The 15,991-nt window shown below is 42.7% G+C and overlaps 1 protein-coding gene across 1 annotated transcript in view; it reads right to left on the bottom strand.

Annotated features, from left to right (window-relative positions):
• Positions 1 to 14,209, bottom strand: part of LOC147336298 (NACHT, LRR and PYD domains-containing protein 12-like) — a 94,502-nt gene extending 80,293 nt beyond the window's left edge. The window contains exons 1-4 of the mRNA XM_086286168.1: positions 14,198 to 14,209; positions 11,156 to 11,432; positions 9,212 to 11,039; positions 6,170 to 6,346 (exon numbers count right to left, since the gene is read on the bottom strand). Coding sequence (XP_086142294.1) covers positions 6,170 to 6,346; positions 9,212 to 11,039; positions 11,156 to 11,432; positions 14,198 to 14,209 — 2,294 coding nt within the window. The remainder of the gene's footprint in view (positions 1 to 6,169; positions 6,347 to 9,211; positions 11,040 to 11,155; positions 11,433 to 14,197) is intronic.
• Between the last annotated feature and the right edge of the window lie 1,782 nt (positions 14,210 to 15,991).

Genomic DNA, 15,991 nt, shown 5'->3' with positions numbered 1-15,991 from the left:
CTCCAAAATTAAAATGGGCTCAGGAGAAATCCACTTATTTGAGACAAGTTCCTGTCCAAAAGGATTCAGCGAGAAAATCCAGTCTAAATTATTTTTCTTTTTGAAATGACGTTGTTTTGCTGAGCGTGGAAACGGATGCGACGATAATTTCCACAATTAGCAAAAGAAGGAATCACTGAGTGAATGAGTAAGAGTTTTAAAATAAATGGGAAACTGACTGACTGACAAAAGCTGACAAGACTGACTGACTTAACACCATTGTGTGAAGTCAACCCCCACCTGACAAAGGTGTGGATGTGTCTCTGTGTGTGTCTCTGTTGCAGGAGCAGAAGGAGACCACAGGAGGAAACTTGGGTCACATGACTATGTGAACTCTGAAAATTTAACCTTTTTAGTTTAAATTCTATGTCTGTGAATTTACCATGTGTGTGTCATTCACTACCTTGTGTTGCTCACAGAGATTACTGTGAGAAAGTGTGTACACACCTGCGCAGCGCTAACATTTACATTTCTCTTTACAGCAGATGGTTAATCATGTGATTTGATCATGTGGTTTACAGCAGGACACAACTTAATGATGTTTCTCTACCACAGGATTACTGAGATTTTGTATGAAGAGAACTGTAGTTACAGGCTATATGTTGATGATGAAATTACACTGTGTTTTTGAGAGAATGTTACAGGGAAGAAATGAATGCAGTGTGAGACATACTGTGATGAGACCATTGTTACTTTTTCCACAGCGAGTGTTAACTTTATGACTTTTCACAGCTCCTCTGGAATCTGGATGGCCGACACCTGACAACCGGGATGAACCTTGTGTTTGGCTAATGTTGTTTTTCTTTAAGAGTGCTTGTAAAGGATTCAGCACAGACAGACGAGTGACAATTGAACAGATGTGCAGTGGTTACAGAATAGTTACATCGGGGCCCATTATCTGACCACACTGTTGGGCTCATGGTGAGTAACAAACTTAAGGGACGTCACTGATTACAATGTGGAATGACAGTGAGATGTTAAATAATTTGGAACAAATTATGGGGAAAAGTAGGAGTTTAATGAGTTTAGAATAAACCTGCAATGATACTTGTCTCTGTGATGCTGAATACTTTATTACTCTTATGATCTATAGTTGGTTGCAAATGTGAAGTTGTTTTAATTTTAAGACTGTCTTCTAGGATACAGGAGCTGGGAGCTAAACAAGCTGAACATTTCAATGCTGACTAATGTTTTTACACAGGGTTACAGCTTGGAGTGAAGCTGCTCCAAGGGACAAACCTTGGAGACTGTTTTAGGGAGACTGTGCAACACTCTTGTACATGTCTCATTGGGGAGTTGACACATGGCGAAAGCCGTGTGGCGAGAGGAGTGTCATTTTTTAATTTGTAGATATCGTGAGGTGCCATGACGAGAAGGAGTGACTGAGAGGATCGTCCACAAGATGGAAGCTGAGGCCAGGAGAGAGTTTTCAGGAGGATCGGAGATCACCTTCAGCACAGAGAGCTGTGTTACTGGTCTTCCAAAGGATCGTCACGAGGAGACTTTGCACAGCAAATCTTAAATAAGATGAAAGAGTTTCGACGTTGACGTTAAGGAAGACAACTAAGCTGTTTGCGTGTCGAGGAGCCTGTGCCATCACCAGGGAAGTCTCAAATGTCCCAGGAATGGGTGGACCAAAGACCAGCTTTCCAGAGTCATTATTTTGTTTTAGGAGTTTTATTTTTCATTTTGTTAGACATGGCACAGTTGAAAGTAAAAGAAGACCACTCTAATTTGTCATGTGTTGTCATATTTTGATATATTTGATTACTTTTCATTGGTTATATTATATCGGGTAAAAATCACCCGGCATTAGTGATCGTGTTACTATTTATAGCGATAGTGTTCTAGGGTTAAATCTTCAGCAGCGTTGGAAAATGGAACCTGAGGGAGCGTGCCAAGCTCCAGAAAGTGACAGCGCAGAGGAGGTCCAGCGATGGACTTGTGGTTCTGTGAACAGCACAAATGCCAGGTGACTGTAAAATAACTAACAGCACTTTTTCCACAAGTGAAGCCAGTAACTTACTATCCTAAAAGATTAGCTCTAGTTGCTCGTGCTTTACCTCCATGCGTGAGATCAGTATGTGCAGCATTTTAAGCTGTACAATGTTTCAATAGTTTATTTCACCTTTTGACATTGTTAGTTCCACACGAGGTAGATGTCTACTACTGCAGACTAAACTTACATTTCTGACACCTACAAGACACTTGTCTTTAATGTTACTCTCACAACCACACATATTACCATAAAGTGGTGCACAATTCTGAATCTGTCCAACCCTTTTTGCCAACGGAGGAGGGCACTTCTCATGAGTGTAGAGAGCGCGAGGAGAAGAAGTGTAAGCTGAGGGATGACTTAATAGATGTGCCACTCGTTGAGGGAAAGGTTTGGTTTGCTGATGGTTTGAGTTTTACAACAGCAGAGGGACAGACTAGAACAGGTTTTACTGTAGCAGACAGTGAGAGAGAGTTATCTATGTAGGACAACTAGCATGTTTCATATTTGCTTGAGCAGCAGAGATGCTAGCTTTAACGGAAGTGTGTAAAGCTGTAGAGAGACAATATACACTGATAGGCAGTATACATTTGCTACTGTACATTTCTTTGTAGTGCAGTGAGTGAGACGAGGTGTGACAACCTCTACAGGGAAACCTGCAGAACACACCAAACTCTTGCAAAATCTGCTGGAGGCAGTGTTATTAACCAGTAGAATTGCCGTTTGTAAATGTGCAGCACACATGTGAGGGAAAGATCCAGTTGCATTAGGGAAAGTTTTTGCAGATAAGATCACAAAAGAAGCAGCTGTAGTTAAACATGGTGTTAACCTTTTATCAGTACAGCATCAGCAGACATGCAGGCCCACTCACCTACAGCAGGAAAACAGTTGTGACTTACAGAGGGAGCAAGCTTGCAGGATGATTTTTTTATCTGTGTGATAAACCAGTACTGCCTGATAATTTGTATAAGACTGCTGCTATTTTGAGCCATTGGCTTTGCCATGTCTCAAACAGGAGGGAAATGAGCAGTCGTTATACTCATTCTAGGATTATTAAATACTTTTTAAAAAAAAAAACTTTTGCAGGCAGAGAGAACTAATGGAATAGTAAAGTTAAGATTTAGGAAGACAGGCAGGACATGGTTAGACTGTATAGAATAAGTACATGAGGATTACTCCAACAGAGAATGGTCTGACTCTTTGAGATTACACATGTTAGAGCATTTAGAGTTCCAGTCTTCTGTAGTGATGATAGAAAAGCAGAAGAGAGAGCGTATTAGCAGATTAGATGCTTGAAAATGTTTAAAAGTAAAGTAGTCATGAGAACAAATGATCTGCCAGATGATTCTGTTTCTCCGCAGGAGCAGAGTCTGAAGTCTGGAGATTGGATGTTGATAAGGCCATGGAGAGGAAGTGCTGGTCCAGTCCATGGTGGGAAGGTCCATATCGGATGCTGCTGACGACGACCACAGCAGTGAAGATTGCTGGAAGGAACACTTGGATATATCAAGCGCACTGCAAGAAGGTGACACACATCCAGGCCAGCTCGGAGTAAGTGGCAGGAAGACCGGGAACAAAGGGGGGGGAAAGCCTCCAGGGCCCCTCGTCTCAATCCGGTGAAGAAACCAACTGAGCCACAGGTACTCATCAGAATGGCTGGGAATGTGCTGTGCATCTTCTTGTGCCTGTGGACCCTGAGTGGGATGACAGGGAGCGCACTGGAACAGAGCAAACCACACCCAGTACCAGCATGGGTTTTCAACAACTACTGGTGGCAGTTTAAGAACACAACCGCTCACATAAAGAACGAGACCAATGGTTATGCTTGTGATGCCACTGGCTACACATTCTTCTGGACTGTGGCCCTATAGCATCACTGAGAGCGAGGCAGTTTGTCTGGTTGCTTTAGCAACACATCCGGGAACACTGCCAACTTTTCAACTGCTCTGAACCTGAATGGAAGGTTGATTCACCAGTAGCTGGGAAGGTGAACTGCTCTGGTGAGACAGACCTGCTCGTCTGACTCAAAGAATATGACTTGCTGCAGGACATTGAACAGCTAAACGAACTGGAAACAGGCCAATTGCCTATGTGTATGAAGGACAATGGATTAGCCCAAGTTGGAGATCAACCATGGAACATGGCAACATCACCTATTCTTTTGTCTTCTGCAAGAAGGATGTAAACAGAGAAGCCTTTTGTCTACATTACATCATGAACACTTGAGGTTTCGAGCCAAGAAGTTCAAAACAGCTTGATCCAATTTCCTTTACAAAGCTTTTTCTGTGGTGACAACAGGACAGGAGAAGAGTTGTAAATGCAGATAATTCACCAGTTGACTCTAACCCCCACAGGATGCCTACAGTGAAAAGATTTGGGGGGTTGATAGGAGTCATAAAGAAGGGTGTTGACCAGGCTGCAGCTTTGAAGTTAGCTGAGAGCCATATGGACAAACAATAAAGTCAACTGATGCGTTTAAATACCTATGTCTGTATACAGTTGGATTGTAGTGACATATGATTTTTGAGAATGATGATTCTTCTTGTTTGACCTTTGACATTCAGTTGTTTACTTGAAGAAATACATAATGAATTGCACGACAGGAGTAGATCCGCCACAAGGCTGGATAGCTTGGTTACCGTCTGGTCCTTGGTGGCATCTTCTTTTGAAAAAATTAATTCCTGTTTTTGGACTGTTGATACTGATTTGCTTATGTATAGGATGTAGTTTACTGTGTATGAATGAAATCTATACTGACACTGTCCAAACAAAGGGTGCATAAGTTGAAATTTAAGAACAATGACAAAAAGGAGGGAAATGTTAAGTCTAATTGTTGAATGTTGCCATTGTGTTTCTTAAATTTGTACAGTCTTAGTTTAAGCAGTAGGATCAAAGCCATCCCTTTGATCCTGACCACCTCTCCAGCCACTCTGTGCTGGGGGAGGTTTTATTGTAGATACATCCTATCTGAAAGATCTGTTTCTTTTGATGTAAACTTCCTGGGTTTATGACCCTTTGGTCAGCAGGAGGTAACACACACACACACACACACACACACACACACACACACACACACACAGTGCCTTGTCTATGTAACCAAAGGGGGGTTGCAAGGGGAGGTGCTTTGTAAACTATTGTTTGAAGATTGTCAATAAAAGGCAGCGAGAGGAGGCCACCATTGGGGTCATTGTCGTGCTGGACACAGACGAGGCCTCCCTTGCGCAAGTAATGGATCGATCGACTGTCTTGTTTTCTTCATGATGAATAAGTCTCTAGAATTAGCGGGGCTTGTGGAAACACAGACCCAACAGTTACAGCCTTTCTCCCCTCTGCTGCCGAGGCTGTTAGTCTCTCCCAAACTCAGCTACAGGACTTCCAAATGAATGAAAGCAGCAGAAGTGGCTTTACAAAGGAAAGAGGAAGAGGAGAAGAAGAGGAGAGGGAGGCCACCCTGACCATCACTCCAGCTGAAAACATCACACTTCCATTAAAGTTGGTGAGGAAATGTTGAGCAGGATGAGCTGCTGGCTAATCTGGAGGCTGTAGCAGCAGCTCACAGTCACAGTGGATTTCCACTCATGAAAAAGCTCTGGCTGCTTCATTTCTCATCTCATATCAGAGACTTTAATGCTTCACTGAAGCTGTACTGTGATGCTTCCATATTCCAGTGAGGCCTCCATAATGATTTCAGCTGTTCTGTACACACACTGTGTGCCCTGTATGGCTCAAAGTCTCTGCAGCCTGTTTTTATCTGCTATCATCAGATCTTCATCATCCTCATTCACATCCTTCACACACTCTACAGCCTCATCAGCACTGACTTCATCTTCACTGACTGATGGAGCACAACATGAACCTGTGGAGGCTGAAACACTGTCCTGTCAAACATCTCCCCGTCACCACTCCACTTCTGTCAGCCTTTAAATGAACCCTGCTCAAGTCTGTCACTTCTGTTTGGAGCCAAAAGGAAAAACTCTTGTTCAGTCGTTTGGAAAGACAACATTTCTGAAAGCACTCAAACTTCTTCACATTTGTCTTCAGACACATCCTGAACATTTAGGAACTAAAGAAAGTTTCAAACATCAAAGACCTGAAATATAGAAAAACAACAACAGCCGCAGTCAGTGAACTCACCTCAGAGTCTCCAGTCGACAGTTTGGACTCTCCAGTCCAGCACACAGAAGCTTCACACCTGAATCCTGCAGCTTGTAGTTTCTGCTCATGTCCAGCTCTGTCAGATGGGAGGGGTTGGACTTCAGAGCTGAGGCCACAACTTCACAGTGAGACTCTGAGAGTCCACACTGAGTCAGTCTGTGATGATAGAAAATATAAAATGTGTTATTATAAAAGCAGAAAATCTGCATTATAAACACAGACTGAATGTATATGAAGACAAAACAGAGTGAGGTCATAATCTGATGAATCTGCTCTTCACATCTGTGCTTCAGCTCCTCTTACTGTGTTTGACATGACACAACGATTGAGTCTCTCTCAGACCTGCAGACTTTTAATGAGAATCTTTGTTTGGCTTTAATCTGCAGATGAAGGAGGAAGATGGTGTCACATTTAGGCTTCCATAATGTCCACAGTCTGTCACTGAGATCTGATCCAGAGTCAGAGTGAAGACACACATTTGGACTGTTTCCTGTTTTGACTCCAGAACATTTTGAATGAGTTCAGCTCAGTGAAGAGTTCCAGCTGGAAAGATGATCTCTGTTTGCTACCTGCTGTCAGGTACGACTGTTCACGTCCACACGCAGGAAAAACCTGCTGACTGTTACCAAACGGAGCAGAAATCTCATCACTGGACAATAATGATGAATGAACTCAGAGCTGCTGATATCAGATCTGATTTCAGGGGAACTAAACACAGAAATGATTGGCTCATTTGAGCTTTCTGAGCCATTATCTGCTGGTGTGTCGCTAGTTGGCAGAAAATGATTTGTATTCCTGTTCAGGGCTTCAGTGTTTATGAGTCCAGATCCAGGTGACAGCAAGTCAAAATGATGTTACCTGTCTGTGTCCAGCAGCAGCCTGTATTCACTTTGAATATTGTTATAACCTGACATGGATCAGTTTGTCTTTGATTGGTTTGTAAATGTCACTGTTTCCATTGGACCTGAGTGACGTACAAAGACAGAGAGGGAGAGAAAGGAGAGAGAGGATGGAGACAGCAAAGAGAGAGCAAACACAAACAGGTGAGAGTGGACAGGTGACCAAGGTCAGCAACCAATCAGAGAGCTTCTGTTTGACCCACAGTCACTGATGATGACTGCACATAACCAAGCAGTGTGTTACTCTGATATCAAATATGGATCCTGCTCTTATAATAATGATCATCAGATGATATTATTGTGTTATTTTGTAGCTGAATACGATGTTTGTGTGATTATCAGTGAAAGAAGCAGTGAGGAGAACAATGTTCTGGACATTTTCCAGTCTGGTTTCCGCAAATTGCACTCCACTGAAACCGCTTTGCTTAAAGTGTCTAGTGACATTCTGATGGCAGCAGACTCTGGAGAGTACACTGTTCTGGTTATGTTGGATCTCAGCTCTGCTTTTGATACTGTTGATCACAGCATCATGATAAATAGGCTGAAGGACTTGTTTGGGATTACTGGCGTTGTTTTAAAATGGTTTATGTCATATCTATCTGAGAGATCCTTTACTGTCTGTATAAATCATGTGCTGTCGGAAACATCAGTTCTGTCTTCTGGGGTACCTCAAGGATCTGTTTTAGGTCCTATTCTCTTTTTGCTGTATATCCTCCCTCTAGGCCACATTATCAGATGTTACAATAACATTTCTTATCATCTCTATGCTGATGACATTCAGTTGTACTGTTCTTTCAAAGCTTCTGAGTTGTATAAATTGTCTTGTTTAAATAATTGTCTGTCAGAAATCAAACAATGGTTAAATGACAATTTCCTTCAGTTAAATGCAGATAAAACAGAAACTTTGATTATTGCACCTGATCACATGCTCTCAGAAATTAGGCAGCATATCAGTTTTTTAGACCCTTCATTTCAGTCGAGTCTCAGAAACTTAGGTGTTATATTTGACAGTTCGATGTCTCTTGAGAAACACTCTAAACAACTTGTCCGGAACTGTTTTTATCATCTAAGAAACATTTCTAAACTCAGGCTACTGGTGTCAAAGGCAGAACTTGAGATGATTATTCATGCTTTTATCTCTTCTCGTTTGGATTATTGTAACGGTCTTTTTACGTGTCTTAACAAATCAGCTCTGGATCGCCTTCAGGCTGTACAGAATGCAGCGGCAAGACTTTTAACTGGTACAAACAAGAGGTCACACATTACTCCAGTTTTGGCTTCTCTTCATTGGTTGCCTGTAAATTTTAGGGTTCATTTTAAAATTTTAGTTGTAACTTTTAGAGCTCTGCATGGTGAAGCTCCCCAGTATATCTCTGACCTGTTGAAACCTCATGCTTCATCCCGAGCACTTAGGTCTTCAGGTCAGAGGCTACTGGTGGTCCCACGTACTAGGTTTAAAACATGTGGGGATCGGGCTTTTCAGGCACTGGCACCTAGGCTGTGGAACTCTCCGCCGTTGTCTTTACTACTGTGTCTAGACTCTACTGACTCCTTTAAAAAGCAGCTGAAGACATTTTTATACAAACGGGCTTTTAATTAATTTAATTAATTTTAACTTGTATGTCTGATCTTACTGTAAAGCACTTTGTGATTTTTATCTGTGAAATGTGCTATATAAATAAATTTTACTTACTTACTTACTTACTTACTTACTAGGATGGAGAGAGAGAGAGGACAGAGGGTGAAGTTAGAAACACTAAAAGGATTTTTCATGGATTTCATGGATGATTTGAGTGATTTCCAGCAGGACACTTAAACATGTCAGTGGACGTCCTAAAGAACATATTCACTGATATGAAACGTGTCATTGAACAGGATTAATATCAGTGGAAACATGGTGGAAACAGCTGTGACTGCATGGATGTGACACACTTCAAATCTGTTCTCCACTCTTGGATTTGGGATCCATGGAGCTGCTGCTGAGTCTGTACAATAAAGGAATGGTGTGGAAGGTTGCAGCGTACGGACACAAACACTTTGTGGTTACAATCTGATTTTATTTTCAACATTAAACTACTAACCTACACTGATCAATGATGTTAATGATCACATCTGGACTCACCCAGCCTTTCTGCAGTTCCTCACAGCTGGAATCAGTCTCTGTCGTCCCCACTCTGATGTTTTGTACTTCAGCAGGTCAAACTCATCCAGAACCTCCTCTGACATCTGCATCATGAAGGCCAGAGCTGAGCACTGGATCTCAGAGAGTTTCTTCTCTGATCTGTTCTCTGACTTCAGGAACTCTTGGATCTCCTGATGTACTGAGAGGTCGTTCATCTCCATCAGACAGTGGAAGATGTTGATGCTTCTGTCAGGAGAGATTTCATCACTGTTCATCTTCTTCAGGTTGTTGATGACTCTCTGGATGGTTCTATGACTGATCTCTGTCTGACCCAGCAGACCTACTAAGAGTCTCTGGTTGGACTCCAGACAGAGGCCATGAAGGAAGCGAACAAACAGGTCCAGGTGGCCATTTTTACTCTGGAGGGATTTCTCCATGGCTCTCCTCAGAAATACATCAAGTGATTGGAGATCTTTGTCATCAAAAAGACTGGAAATCATCTTGGTGAAAGATTCTGATTTTAGAAACATCTTCAGCACCTTTGTCTTCCTGTTGGTGTGACAGTGGAACTTGTAGACAGCAGCCAGAAACTCCTGAATGCTCAGATGAACAAAGCAGTAGACTGGTTTCTGGAAGATCACACACTCTCTTTTGAAGATCTCTGTACAAACTCCTGAGTACACCGAGGCCTCTGTTACATCCAGACCACACTGCTCCAGGTCTTCTTGGTAGAACATGATGTTTCCTTTCTCCAGATGTTCAAACGCCAGCCTCCCCAGCTTCAGAAGAACTTCCCTGTCAGCCTCCGTCAGCTCCTGTGGACTCGTCTCATGTCCCTCATGGTACTTGTTCTTCTTCCTCTTTGTCTGAACCAGCAGGAAGTGTGAGTACATGTCAGTCAGGGTCTTGGGCAGCTCTCCTCTCTGCTCTGTAGTCAACATGTGCTCCAGAACTGTAGCAGTGATCCAGCAGAAGACTGGAATTCTACACATGATGTGGAGGCTCCTGGATGTCTTCATGTGGGAGATGATTCTGCTGGACAGCTCTTCATCACTGAATCTCCTCCTGAAGTACTCCTCCTTCTGGGCGTCAGTGAAGCCTCGTACTTCTGTTAGCCTGTCAACACATGTAGGAGGGATCTGATTGGCTGCTGCGGGTCGGGAAGTTATCCAGACGAGAGCCGAGGGAAGCAGATTCCCCTGGATGAGGTTTGTCAGCAGCTGGCTGACTGATGACTTCTGTGTGACATCAGACAGCAGCTTCCTGTTGGTGAAATCCAATGAAAGTCTGCTTTCATCCAGGCCGTCAAAGATGAACAAAACCTGAGAGACAGCCAGCTTCTCTGCTGTGACCTTCTGTAATGTTGGATGGAAAACATGGAGCAGCTCCAGAAGACTGTACTGCTCACCTCTGATCAGGTTCAGCTCCCTGAATGAAAGCAGAACCACCACACTGACATGTTGGTTCTCCAAGCCCTCTGCCCAGTCCAGAGTGAACTTCTGCACTGAGAAGGTTTTTCCAACACCAGCCACGCCGTTGGTCAGAACCACTCTGATGGGTCTCTGTTGGTCAGGTAAGGCTTTAAAGATGTCCTGGCACCTGATTGGAGCGTCATGGAGGGCGTCCATCTTGGAAGCTGTCTCCAGCTGCCTCACCTCATGTTGGGTATGAACCTCTTCACTCTGTCCCTCTGTGATGTAGAGCTCAGTGTAGATGGTGTTGAGGAGGGTTCTACTTCCTGTTTCATCACTTCCTTCAGTCACACGTTCACATCTCCTCCTCAGACTGATCTTATGTTCATCTAAAACCTCCTGCAGACCAACATCTGCTGAAAGAAAGAAAAACAATGAGACTAAAGAGAAAGAAAACTCTTCAATGTCTGAACAACACAAGAAGTCCAGTTTTCAGAAATGAGTCCATCAGCAGACAGATGTTCAGTCTTACTTTGTACACAGCTGCTCTGACTGGCTGTCTGCAGTCCAGCTCTGCTTCTGGATCTTTCTCCACACTGGGGACAGGACGAGTCTCCTGATGAAGCAGACTGGTCCCAGTATGAGGAAATGCACTGTTTGCAGAACCAGTGTCCACAGCTGGTAGAGACTGGATCCTTCAGGACGTCCTGGCACAAAGCACAGCAGGACAGCTGCTCCTCATCACAAACACCACTCCTCTTCCTCTTCCTCCCTCTGTGAACACATTTCTTTATCACTACAATCAGTGACTGTTAGTGACAAACATCCAGATTTGACAACACTGTGCAGAAGCTCTGATGGTGACACAGAAAAGTCACAGTGGAGATACTTCTGTCCACCTTTGATTAGACTCATTATAAAAAGGAAAACAAAGTTTGAACACAGTCATGTTTCCAGTTCACTGACTTACATTTATTCCATGGACACTCACTCTAACCTGAACCACAGCTACAACCCAACATTGTTGAGGCCTCATCTCCTCCTTTCCTGACTGTAGAGGTTAAATATGCAACAACCAACAAATAAAAGAATTTGGTTCATTTCAAAGAAATTCACACGGTGACCAAGTAAAGTAACCGTAGTAAAGGAGACAACATCCCGTTGATGGTGGGATTATTTGAAAGATTTGCTTTAGTCACGTCACCAAATGCAGTTGAACCACCCGTGGATCCATGTTTGACCATTCTACCACTCTGAGCTCTGCTTTTGAATCATTTTATTATTATCATCATTCATTTATTCATTCTTTGGAGGGGGGCTATTTCCTAATGCCGCCCTAATAAGCTGATGTTCAAGGGGAAATATAACAGAAACTCTTTCAGTGTTATTCATTAATAAATTAACAGATAAACTGTGAAGAAGAAAAAACTGAGATTTAAAGGAGAGAGTGAGAAACTTGATCATCCATCCTCATAATACATGTTTATCAGTATCTGCTGTGACCATACTGCAGTAATAACTACAAGTCTACATTTCTGTGACTGTTGATCAATCACAGCAGGAATCTGAGCTCATCTCTGCACACAGAGCAGCTTCAGCTCTGGGATAAACTGCTCGCTTCACGTCCTTCTCAGCTCACAGACACTCATCCTGATATTTTCCTTTAACATTTGATGGTATAATTCATCTGAGTTTACACTTTATCTGCATAAATACAGAAAAACAGACCCAAACACCAGAAACCATCAGTTTCACCATGTAGAATATATTGTTGTTTCCTTTTAATTCAGAGAAAAACTCTGATTTGGATTTTCTCTGTTCTCTTTGCCACAGCCCATCCCAGCAGCAGCTGAAGCAGCTGACTGTCACAACACTGAATAACACTTTAGGAGGAATTTCAGAGGTCAGTAAAGCTCCAGGTTCAACATCAGTTAATTAATCATAGTTAATCATAAATGTGAACCTGGCTGGCACACATGTTAATGTTAGCCATTTAAATATTAGCAGTTAGCTGAGGCCACAAGAAGAAGAGGCCCTAGAAGAACAATGGATGATAAGATTAGATTTTCAAGACTAGGCAGAGACGTGTTTTCCTTTACTGTCTCTTACAGAGGAGGGAGCAGATACCAGACGAGGTCACGGAGGTACGGGGAGGATTCGCAGCAGACAGCAAGACTGCCACGTCCATGCGAGAGAGCGATGGCTACGATAATCTCTGTTTTTAAGATAAGATAAGAGATAAGATAAGATAGAACTTTATTAATCCCTCGGGTGGGTTCCTCTGGGAAATTCGACTTCCAAAAAGCACAGCAACGACCGAAGTTACAGTTACAGAATTGTTTATATATATATATATATATATATATATAAATACAGAGACAAATATAAATAAAATATACAAAGGGGATAAATAGAATAAATAGGAATAAAAAATAAAATAAAAATACAATGTCTCCCTATATAATGTTGTACAGCCCATGTGAGGGTTATCCTCTCTGCGAACCAGATGCTTGATTTCACACAGAGGTCCACCAACTGAATTTGATCAGTTATGGAACGATTTACCTCGACAGGCTCCTTCACTCGCTGCTTTTAAACCTCCTTTAAAACACACTTTTACTCCCTGACCTTTGTCCCAGTGTGACATGTTGACTCACTACCTCAGACAGCTTAAAAATAGTCTTTTTGTTTTTTGGTGCTGCCTAAAAGAACCGTAAAATATCTGTCCTATATACAGTTATGTTCATATATTTTTGTGCTACATCAGGAAACTCAAAAACATAGTTTTTAATATTTTAATCCTTATTTTTAAAACTTTTTTTGTCATTTTTCTGAATAACACTTTAGGAGGAACGTCTTGATGCATTCTCAATCATCCAGGAAAGTAAATCTCCAAAAGTTGATTCTCTTCATCTGGACGTAGCGTAAATGTGTCCCAGTTGGACTTTTGTCAAAGCTGGAAAGGCTCCTAAAGAAAGTTCCAGTCGATCCAGGAGAGAAGGACAACCGCTGCCTAAGAGAAAACCTGTAGCTATCCCATATGTGTCAGGAGTGTCGGAGCAGCTGAGTCGCATTTTTTCTAAACACTGGGTCTCTGTGGCTTTTAAACCCCAAAACACGCTGCGCCAAAAACTGGTCCACCCCAAGGATCGGGTCCCCCGACACAAACAGAGTAACATAGTGTACGCTGTTAAGTGCAGGACGATTGGCAGGATTTATACATCGAGGAAACCAAACAACCTCTGGCTACAACACAGAAGAGCTACCTCGTCAGGCCAGGACTCTGCAGTCTATTTACACCTACAGGCCAGTGGACACTCTTTCAATGATGAGGATGTAACATCCCGGACAGGGAGGAACGCTGGTTTGAGGGCGGAGTCAAGGAGGCCATTTACGTGAAAAGGGAAAGACCATCTCTGAATTGAGGAGGGGGCCTAAGGGTACATCTGTCACCATCTTACATGCTGTGATTGCAGCCATTCCCCAACTCTCTGTGAATGGGACTCATGACCATTGATCAGTGGTTGTTGATCAATGGTCATGAGAATTGCATAATTAAGATTAAGGAACTGACCTCCCAGCCCATCGTTCCTTCAGTGGGCAGGTTTCAGTCATCATGCAAATGTCCTGTTTATAAGATTGAATCCTGCAGTCAGCTGAGACTGAAGGAGTCACCTGGATGATGACGAAACGTTTCTCCCACTAAACGGGGGGGCGATCGTGGCTCAAGAGTTGGGCGTTCGTCTTGTAATCGGAAGGTTGCCGGTTCGAGCCTCGGCTTGGACAGTCTCGGTCGTTGTGTCCTTGGGCAAGACACTTCACCTGTTGCCTACTGGTGGTGGTCAGAGGGCCCGGTGGCGCCAGTGTCCGGCAGCCTCGCCTCTGTCAGTGCGCCCCAGGGTGGCTGTGGCTACAATGTAGCTGCCATCACCAGTGTGTGAATGTGTGTGTGAATGGGTGGATGACTGGATATGTAAAGCGCTTTGGGGTCCTTAGGGACTAGTAAAAGCGCTATATAAATACAGGCCATTTACCATTTAAACGCTATGAACAGAAACAACTTTTGGAGAAAGTTGAATCATTATTTCAGCTTTAAGAGGGTATTTTAACACAAACATCAGTCCTTCTACTTAAGTATGTTTGACACTTTGTTTAATCATCATTTTTAATGATCAAATATAATTATGTTTGTTATTTGTGGATTTTAAATGTCCTTGACAGAGACAGATGATGATCATTATCCTGCACTGTGGTCTCAGGTTTGGTCGAGCTAGCACAAAGAATGGCTATGTTGAACTTCCTCCTGGGATCTACACTAAGAAGTGAGTCCAACATTAGCAGGGTCTCTTTCCTTTATCTGGATTCACTTTAGCATTCACAGTCACGTGAAGCTTGTTATTAACTCGATAAGTCAACCCAGGGTTTCAGCTGAGCGCTCACATGAAACACATGGTGTTGGCAGCATCTGATCAATCATATTCATGGAGACGTGTATCAGCAACAGAGCAGCTGAGTTTGCAGAAGGACGTCAAACTAAACCACAGGAACAATATGAGGAGATTACACACATAATAAAATACTAGCAGTAACACAGCTGCTGCAGACAAATCAGTCGTGTGATCGTGTGTGAGAGGAGAAGGACTGTAAAGGAGTTTGGTGTTAAAAGCTCTGTATGAATGTGGGAGACTTTGAAGGGCTTTAAAAAGGCCAATATAAAATAAAAGGCAGCAAAATTGCTGAGTGTGAAAGTCACCAGACTTATCAGACCTCTGTGATTAAGACCTGTAAGAACACCTGTTTGTACTTGTTGGCATTATATCAAACACACACGTATATTAAGCCTTTGTTTGAACTCTGGTTGAATTTGTTACTTTCAGACTGTGAAACATCACAGAGGCTGCAGCTGCAGATCTTTTATTCACCTGGAAATTTACTTTAAATGTTAGATGGAAAATGTATTGCTCAGTTTAACCAAAGTAAGAACAATAATCCATAAACCTTCATAAAGACAAACATCTCCCAGAACATTGAGCTGCTGAAGTGTCACTGAAGGGAAAAACTATTTGTCCTCCTCCATCCAGCAACACCTGAAACACCTGAGTGGAAGCTCCTCCCTACACTGTGTTTGAAGCAAAGCACAAAGGAGACACCTGCTGGAGCAGCTGGAGTCCTACAGACACTCAGCCTCTTCACTACACAAACACCTCCTACAACATCCACTCTTTCCACTCTGACTGCTGTGTTTGTGGAAACACTCCAACACACACCGCTTCACATACCAACATAGAAATGTGTGTGAAAAAGAGCTGAGCTGATATTAAACATGAGGATTTATTCAGAAATACAGAGTCAGGAACAACATCTAGAC

This window comes from Aulonocara sp. 'chitande type north' Nkhata Bay, linkage group LG3 (assembly GCF_057382095.1).
Source record: "Aulonocara sp. 'chitande type north' Nkhata Bay isolate Kocher_YH1m ecotype deep benthic linkage group LG3, A_spYH_male_GT1.1, whole genome shotgun sequence".
In the NCBI taxonomy this organism is placed as follows: Eukaryota; Metazoa; Chordata; class Actinopteri; order Cichliformes; family Cichlidae; genus Aulonocara; species Aulonocara sp. 'chitande type north' Nkhata Bay.
This window is presented reverse-complemented; position numbering and strand designations above follow the sequence as displayed.